This window comes from Ruditapes philippinarum, unplaced genomic scaffold (assembly GCF_026571515.1).
Source record: "Ruditapes philippinarum isolate M1 unplaced genomic scaffold, ASM2657151v2 ctg3912_1_1_1_1, whole genome shotgun sequence".
NCBI lineage: Eukaryota > Metazoa > Mollusca > Bivalvia > Venerida > Veneridae > Ruditapes > Ruditapes philippinarum.
The window spans coordinates 4,324-13,977 of record NW_026864213.1 but is presented as its reverse complement, the minus strand read 5'-3'; the positions used below and the strand labels follow the sequence as shown (position 1 = coordinate 13,977).

Here is a 9,654-nt window from a genome sequence, read left to right as displayed (position 1 = left end):
TATGATTTTGAAATAAGTATATACCGGTTCGATAAAACAGACTCTGCATTTGTGGGTGTTACAAAATTTTTAATTTTAATTGTATTAATTGTCTTAACATTAATGCCGGGTTTTGATTTAGCCGTTGCATGAACTGAACAATTCTTTGCATTAACTAGTGTCATGCATGAGCAGGTTTTATCAAATCAAGACATTTTGCCGCTTTTGACGACCGTAAAGGTTTCCACAATTTGCAATAATTACATTCTTTATCAAATTGTCATTTTTGAGAGAACTATCTTAATCTGTTGTTCAAATATTGAAACGAAACATTGTTAGCGTTCTTACTAAACAACTACAATATACATTTCAAAGCAAAGATTATTTATTAAATATATCAAAACTTATACCTAACCTTTTTAAATGACTTTGTGCTAAAATCGTTATCCATTTATAAAAAAAACACAAGAAACTTGGCAAGTATTGTTAAAATAAATACTCTTTTATATTTCGTCAAACATTTTCATATTTAGCTTAACCTGGTAATATGTAGGTAAACCATTTTAAACTTTTCTTGATAAAAAGCAAGTTTGAGCAAAGCTGATATGTATGTGTTAAAAACTTTTTAACATGTTCTAAGTAATTTCGTATTCTTTATTATCTCAAAATAAAAATGAATAATGAAAAGAAGTGCAAACCCTGTATGTCTATGTGTTGCAAGTTTACCGGTATCATGTCTTTCATGGAGGAAGGGTTAAATTTAAAACAAAACGCAGTAAAATAAATAAATCAATGATATGAAGAATAAATACTCATTAACATCTAGAAACATGAAAGTAAAATCTAGCCTTTAAAAATGTTTGAATACGTTGATAGTAATCGTAAATCTTTTTAAACTAATTTGCCTTTTTCACTGAGTCTTTTCTCCAGTAGTTCTATTCTGTGTTCCAGTCGGACTACCTTTGATAAAATTTGTTCCTCGTAGTGATATTTGGAACGTTGCTGTGCTAAAACACAACAAACAAGGTACAACGAAAATACAAGTCCTAATGTCCCTTTTATGTTTCTAAAGAAAACGATACCAATACCGTCCAGTGTCTCGGAACTCTACAGGACGTGGAGGTCAAGGTCATTGTGACCATCAAGGTCTTACACCTCGACTCGTGTAATTAAAACGGCAATGCATCTAGAGATATTCAAGGTACAGATATGTATGACTTTTGAAAACTATGAAAAGTGATTTAACTACCCAGAATAATAATGTTTCTTCTGATATTAATAAACTAAATGCTAAGTTACATACTGTGTTAACCACAGTGAATGAGCTTAAGACTGATGACGAATCGTTAAAACAGGAAAATATTTCATTAAAACATCAAATGTGTGATATGAGAAATAAATTAGACCAGTATGAGTATAACTCTAGAAGTAATAATATACGTTTTAATGGTATCAAAGGAAAGATTGGTGAACAGTGGTCTGTTCTTCGAAAAAAAAATTAGAAATGAGTTAAAATTTGGTAACCAAACAGATGAGATCGATATTGACCGAGAGCCCACAGGATTAAGTCGAGTGACAGCAATACATTTACAATAATTGCCCGTTTTGTTCGGTTTAAAGACTGTCAGCTGATTTTCAAGAGGGCTACACAATAATTTAAACCTGGCCAGCGCAAACAGTATGCTGTACAGCAAGATTATTCAGATCGTGTAAGGCGTCATCAAAAACTTCTTGGAGACAGCATGATAAGTGAGCGAAATAACGGACTGTGAATATGATGACCTCACTGATGAAATTGTATTGGTTGGCAAGCGATCAAGAACACGTGCAACGCCACGTGGTCGTGAGAACTACCTCTCGAGCAACGTTCAGCGATTGGCTGATTATCAACATCCTCGGTCAATGGATGGAGCAACGGGAATATCTGAAGATGACGTCGAGTCGGAATTATTTTCCGAATAGGAATTAGGCTAATGTCCTAATAACAATGACAATAAACATTTATTGAATTTTTTATCATGGAACATTTGTGGTTTAAGAAAACACAATTATAATTGTGAAACTATTAGTTTTTTGTGTAAATTTGATATATACATATGCGCGAAACATGGGTTATTTCATAAACATATTTTTTAAGCTGGGGCGTTAATTTTGTCATAATACACCGTCATAAGACAGAATATGGGGAATTTGATAATTTACTAAAGTCATACATTAATTTTGATTTTATTTGAAATATAAAACCAAATGCTATAAAAAATAGATGTATTATAGGTGTATTTGTTAAAAGTAGTTTTAGTAAATTAGTTACGATACAGCGTATTTATGATCACTTTGAAAATTGTATTGTCTTATATTGCAAATTATCAAATACTTTCAATGTGATGATATTATTATGTATTTTACTTATACGAGGGACGGTCAGAAAATATCCGGACTTTTGACTCGTTCTCGAAAACCATTCAACATTTAAAAAAAAAAATTTTTTTTCGAAATATTCTCCACCTACGTCTACGCACTTTTGCCATCTTCGTGGGAGCTTTTGTTTTCCCGCTGTGAACCATGACGTAGACCTATGTTTTAGATACTGTGTAACAGCAGATATCAAAGCCGCCCTGGTCTTATATTTCTTTCCAGCAAGCAATTTTTTCAGTTCTGGAAACAAATAAAAGTCACAGGGGCGAGGTCTGGGCTATAAGGAGGGTGAGACAACAATTGCCATTTGTAAGAGATGATAACCTCCACTGTAGCTGCGGCGGTATGGGAGGGGGCGTTATCGTGAAGAAGAAGGACATTTTTCTGTGCTACCCTGGGACGCATTTGCTTCAGCTTTTCTCTGAGAATTTCAGAATTACTTCAGAATAGTACTTGGCGGTGACAGTTTGACCTTTTGGCATGAAATGAGTAAGTATCATTCCTCGTGAATCCAAAAAGGCAACAAGCATAACTTTGCCAGCCGAAGGAGACAGCTTAAACTTTTTAGGAGGTGGGGAACCAGCTCGTTTCCACTGCTTTGACTGAGATTTTGTTCGGAATAATGAACCCACATCTCATCTCCAGTGATAATGCGGTTCAAAAACTTATCCCCTTCACGATTAAAATGACTTAAATGTTCTTTTGAATTGGTTACTCTGGTTGCCTTTTGATTTGCGGACAGCTGTCTAGGCACCCACCTGGCACTTACCTTGCTCATGCCTAGGTGTTCGTGTAAAATCTTGTGTGCCGATGCCTTACCGATGCTAAACTTGTTGGCTATCTCCTCCAAAGTTACTCGACGATTTTTGTTGACAAAAGCTTTAACATTTGCTACCATTGATGGGGTCACCGCCTCAGCTGGCCGCCAAGTCCTAGGCCTGTCACAAACACTTGTTCTGCCTTCACGAAACTGAGAAACCCAGTTGTAGAAGGTTGAACGTGATACACATTTATCAGAAAATCTTTTTTTAAGCCTCTGAAAGATGTGGCAGGGCTTTTCACATTCTGCAACCAGAAACTTTATTACAGAGCGTTGTTCCTCAAACAAAAAGTCCATGATAGACGAAACACCTATCATATTTCAGATGGCAAAATTCACAACTATCATTGAAAATAAACTGACCACGTTATTGGCAAATGAATGTAGTTTTCACCAATATATAATGTGTGTATATAGCTGCACGTGGAAAGAGAGGAGCATGAAAAGTCCGGATATTTTCTGACCGTCCCTCGTATATCACCTGAAGGGTCTTGTTTTTATAATAATATTGATGTTAAAAATGGCGTAGATACAATGTATAAGCACTTAGATATTATAAACTACGATTATCCGCAATCAATGTTATATATTGCAGGAGACGTGAATTCTAGATGTAAATGTTTTTTGGATTACATACCAAATGATACACTAGATTATATTTACATAATATTGAATATGATTGTAGCAATTTTGATATTCCTCAGAAAAATAAGGATATGTATCGAGGTAATAATTTCGGAAAATCATTAGTAAATATGTGTTGTATTTTTGATATGGTCGTTTTTCTAGTGATAGAAAAGGAGAATTTACATGTTTTTCTAATGATGCTGCAAGTGTTGTTGATTACATGATTGCATCTACAGGGCTGTTTTCATATTCTAAGGATTTCAAGTTTTTAAAAAGGGATGAATCAGATCATTTTCCTATTTCATGTATTTTTGAGTTAAACACTAAATATAATGAGCAGTCTAACAATGAATATAATTCTTATCATTATCTACAGAATTTTAGATGGCGTAATTTTTTGACAGGTACGTTTATTAGTAAGTAAAAATCTTTGTTGATCGAAAATAAAGCCTATATCGAAAGCTCTTTTGCTGATAATGTAAATTTGGCGATAGACAGGTTAACTTTGATTTACCAGAACGCTGGTGAGTGTATGTTACGAACTTTTAGATACGTATCTTCTCAACCACCATGGTGGGATGAGAAATGTGATTACCTGAAATCTGTGAAATTTTAAGCTCGTAGCAAATTCCGATCATAAAATCTAGAATCTGACTTGAGAGCATATAAGGAAAACGAAATGATTTTAAATATATTTGCAATGTAAGGTTGTATGAGTATCAGAGAATTAATCGGCAAGATTTAATAGATGCAAGTGATAATGCTACCTTGTTTTTGAAAATTCTAAAACGGCATAAACCAGATTCAACAATTGATAAAAGTATAAATAGAGAAGAATGATTTTCTTATTTTCATAGTTTATCATCTAATGAGAACGTAACAACTGCAGATCCCAATTTAGGTAACGAACATATTCATGCAGACATTACAGCCAATTCTTTAAATCAGATGTTTACATTAGAAGAAATTTTTTGTCTATATCAAAACTTTCTAATAACAAAAGTAATGGTTTTGATGGAATCCCGGCTGAGTTTTACAAATACACAATGGACGATGTTGCTCCAACTTTGTTAATATTGTGCAATAAAATTTTACAAATTGGTATATTTCCCCTGTCAAGCTCAAAGATCACTTAATGTCATACGCCATATTCAGAAACCATTTGATTATTTTCCAATTAAGGATTTTTTTAAGATTGTTGACACCTGTATCAAACCAATTTTATGTTACGGTTCCCAAGTATTGGGATATCAATATAGTTCCAAAATTGAATCTATAGATAATCAATTATGTAGAAAACGTTTATATGTACGTCAAACTACAAATACATGTATTACATATCACACAAATTGTGTACGTTACTGGAAATGCCCTCTCACAGATACCCAAAACAATGCTACTTAATGTTATATGCTCCTGACAATGCTGGAAGAAATTGCTGGACAACAAAAGTTAAATTACTTTTATTCCAATACGGATTTGGATATGCATGGATATCACAAACTGTTGGTGATTGTTAATTGTTAATTAAAATGTTTAGAAACAGATTGATAGATTGTTTTACTCAGAACTGGCATGATACTAAAAATTTACATTGAACAAATTGAAAATCATCGGTGAACTTTTCTTGTAAGTCATGTATACCCATATGTTGTTGGTGTTTTTTTTTGTAATTTTGTTGTTGGGTTATCTCTTTTTTTCTGTTAAAAAAATAAAGATAAGTCTATCAGATGGTTTATTAAGATTGATTATTTAATTTAAACATAGTGAACACTTGAATTAAATAATATATAATAACAAACTTGTTTATCTTGATACAAGGAGAATATCGTGCTTCCAAAATATCAGCAATCTAGAATAATAAGGTAATTTTTGCTTTAAAAAAATGAACTAGAAATGTAAAGCGAAAACCAATTGAGTACCCAAGTTTCGGATATAGTTCTCTAAAATACCATCTTAATTTACTTCCGTAGCTTAAAAAACCTGATTGGCAAACAGTTATAATTATGTTGGGTCCAATGGATTCATAAAATATTTCAATTTAATCTTTATTTAATACATTCAGTACTTGATTTTCAGCTATATGAATATGTCAAGATCCGTTACATTTGCAATGATACAGTCATTTTCAACAAATTTATTTCATTAAAATATTTTTAAGCTGGGACGTTTATGAGCCGTGTCACGACAAAACCAACATAATGGGTTTGCGACCAGCATAAATCCAGACCAGCCTGCGCATCCGCCCAGTCTGATCAGGATCCATTCTGTTCGCTATCAGTTTCTCTACTTGTTATAGGGTTTGTAAGCGAACAACATGGATCCTGATCAGACTGCTCGGATGCGCAGGCTGGTCTGGATCCATGCTGGTCGCAAACCCATTATGTTGGTTTTGTCGTGACACGGCTCATATTTTGTCATTATACACCGTCATAAGACACAGAAATACGTTAATAATAATAAAATATTCTTTGACTAAAAAGAGTCGTACGGAGTAAAACATTAGCAACGCAATTTTAGCTAAGAGTAATTAAAAAGAATTCATCTATACATTTTGAAGAGTATATCGTTTTTCTGAAATGGTTGAAAATATACAAAAAGCCATTTTCAAAAGTTAACTGAACAAGTTATTTATTTGTTACTCGATTTTGGGTTATTGAGATTATACGATTTCCGAGCATTTTATTTTCTTTAAACTTTGACTTTCATTTCACAAATTGATTGTAAAATAGCAAAACATCTTCCGTCATTCCATTTTAGATCATAATCCGCATAAAATTGTGCACAATCTTCCCTACTCCCGTAATCATCAGGCTGACCTCCATCCCAATCCGTAAAAGATGCCTTTGAGTTGTCGTCGACCCATTTGAAGACACCTTCTGTGTCCGTATCTGTGAGTCCAATCCAAAAAGCAGTACCTGTAAATGACATTTAAATTCAAATAAAGTAAGTATTCAGATACCCAAATGAATACGGTATTCAATCTAGTCTTGTAGAAAAAAATACTCTTCAAAATAAAATCAAGAAATCGACAGTTAATGCTAGGATTGAAACTGGAAGTATATTTCGCTGAAATTAGAAGAAAAAGTATTTGCTAGGATTTCACACAAGAAATATACTTTTTTATTGGTTTTGTTTTACCTTTTTGTCTTATACCTTTAGTGAATTGACCTATTTGGTAAAACCTTAACCTGCACTTATAGCTAAAAGTGCTGTCTGACAAGCCCAATATGCTTCAAGTGGTTCAATTTAAGTATTGATTTGCATCGATGGACTCACATTTAAAGCCAGTCAAATCCGTCAGATTGGTCATGGTTAAGAACATATGATATTTAAATTATGTTTTAAAGAAACATTTTAATGATTAAAGAATAATGATGATATACATGACAAAATAATAAAATAAACTTTACATGACTTTACCTTTTAATGTTCTAAGATGGTTTCTAAGGAACGTGTTCTCTCTTGCGTTTTCTATATGGACTAAATCAGCATTAAGTTTCAGACAACTGGCCTGCAAAAAAAAGATATATATGTGAGTTTTCAATTTTAAAAAAAATATTTTTTTAAATATAACTGTCGTATGTTATAGATAAAAACATTCAAGGGTTGGATCAACACCTATCAGATTTATTCTGTACAAATACTACGCGAAAGGAGAGTCGACAACTTTGTTTCTTGCTTACTTGAAGAATGAAACGATTCAGCAATATTTAAAGCATTTTCATAGAGTCACAACCTCCGAGAATAGAAATTTAGCCCAACTATGAATTTCAACTGCATCTGAATATGATCAAGTGGTTTAAAACATTAATGCGCGCCTCGGATCACGTGATTACAGGGAGAAAGGTCATGTACAGGCTTCTATAGGGACGAATGCGCTTTTAACTTAAAAAGTGAGGTCACTTTTTGCGGGCACAGTCTTGTCGTGACAAACAACAGCTCAGACACACAACTTTGAACGCAAATTTCAATTTTGACGTATTAACATCTTAAATGACATTTAGTATAATGTCATGCATATGTTTCAATGCTATCTCAAAATCAAAATTTGGGACATTAGAATACAGCATCCACGAAAGCCGAAAGGTGCCAATTTTGCGATATATTTACGATTCTAAAGTTATGAACGATATAAATAATAAAAGTCTTCCAGTAGGAAAAATTGATAACATAAATCTTACAAAAAGAGTGTGTTTTGACTTTGATAGTTCATAAATTTCAGAAAGACAACAAAAGGCAGCTGTGGTTAATTTTATTACGTACTCGTGCCTCATCAAAGGAAAGTTTTTCCTCCATAATCATGTAACAAGAACCGGCGTATTGGATCCATCCATCTGGACATTGTGTGCACGCTTTATCTTCAAGTTGGTTATCCATGTCTTTGTTGTTGTCTTTGTGAAAGATAACATATATAGCTTTATACATATTCATAAGAATAACAGAATAAGTTAAATATAATCTGTTAAAGAAAGAACTGTTTCCACCATACAAAATGAGTGTTCTATCACTTTTATTCTACCACTGTTCATACATAAAATCTTGATTTTGCTTAAAGTTACATTTAATAAATTTCATAAAAACAGAAATAGCGACAATTCATTAATAAATTGGGTTTCATATCGACTCCAGATCTTATTTTGGTGTCCAGACATCCAAAATGAGTTTTATAAGCATAAACAATGGACAACCTCATTGTGGCGAAATCGGAAGTACAACATCTGTTTGCATGAGAAACTCCGCCTTAAGATCATTCGTACATCAACATTAAATTAACAAACATGACTATAAGCAACAGTCCTAATTTAACGGTATATTTCCGCAATGTAACGGATGTTTTCATACAAATTTAATATTTTCATGAGATGATTACTTTTTTACTTAACCCTGATTACTTTTTTACTAAACCTCAAGCCTTGTGCACCGTGAAGTTTAACGGTTAAAGTGTGTTTGCACAAGAAAATCTCATATTTGTTGTGTTCCTGATAGCAGCTATAACACTGTGACGTAGCGCATACACAAGCTGATTATAATCTTCATTTGCATGTTAAAATTCGTATACGAACTTTAGTGTTACCGTGGGATTTTCCGTTTAAAATCCTAATTTATAAACAATATTTGGTGATATTTACAACAATACTGTTAAACAGGTTAATGATACTGTAAAATGCTTGATTTTTAGGTCGACGGCAAAATATTTTTACATATTTATTTAATGTAGCTTTAAGCACCTTGTAAAAAACATTTCTTTTCAATGGTGTAATTGAATATTGGAAGTTACAAAACACTTTGTGAAGTTATACATATATAAAAATATATTTACCTTCTTTACTGAGTTTTTCTTCCAGTATGTCTAGCCTGTGTTCCAGTCGGACTACTTTTGATAAAATTTGTTCCTCATAGTGATATTTGGAACATTGCTGTGTCGCAACAGAACAGGCAATGTACAACGCAAAGACAACTCCTATATATCCTTTCATGTTAACTGAACTAAACGAATTTTGTTTGTAGCAAAGTCCTTTGTACAGTTTGTTCAGCTTAATATATATTATTCTATGACACGTGACACGCGACTGTATGCTTTTTATCAATAGAAACGCCCAAATAATCATGTTCATGATTTGACTGGTCGGTATTTTTATGTTATTCAAGAAAGGTTAGGGCTTAACTATTTATATATTATTTCGGCTTAACAATTTATGAATTAATTTTCTACCAAATGTAAAAGAAAAATATAGAGTATCCAATTTTTTTTGATAGTTACAAGATAATATGTTAGTTATAGAAGATAACATAATGAATTCACTTCATTT

General features: G+C 32.7%; 1 protein-coding gene across 1 annotated transcript; it reads right to left on the bottom strand.

Annotated features, from left to right (window-relative positions):
* Positions 1-6,455: 6,455 nt before the first annotated feature.
* Positions 6,456-9,371, bottom strand: LOC132724841 (perlucin-like protein). The gene is made up of 4 exons (XM_060709795.1): positions 9,165-9,371; positions 8,108-8,235; positions 7,265-7,355; positions 6,456-6,759 (listed from the first exon to the last, which is right to left on the bottom strand). The coding sequence occupies exons 1-4, from the start codon at positions 9,319-9,321 to the stop codon at positions 6,533-6,535; spliced, it is 603 nt and encodes a 200-aa protein (XP_060565778.1). The 5' UTR covers positions 9,322-9,371; the 3' UTR covers positions 6,456-6,532.
* Positions 9,372-9,654: the final 283 nt, after the last annotated feature.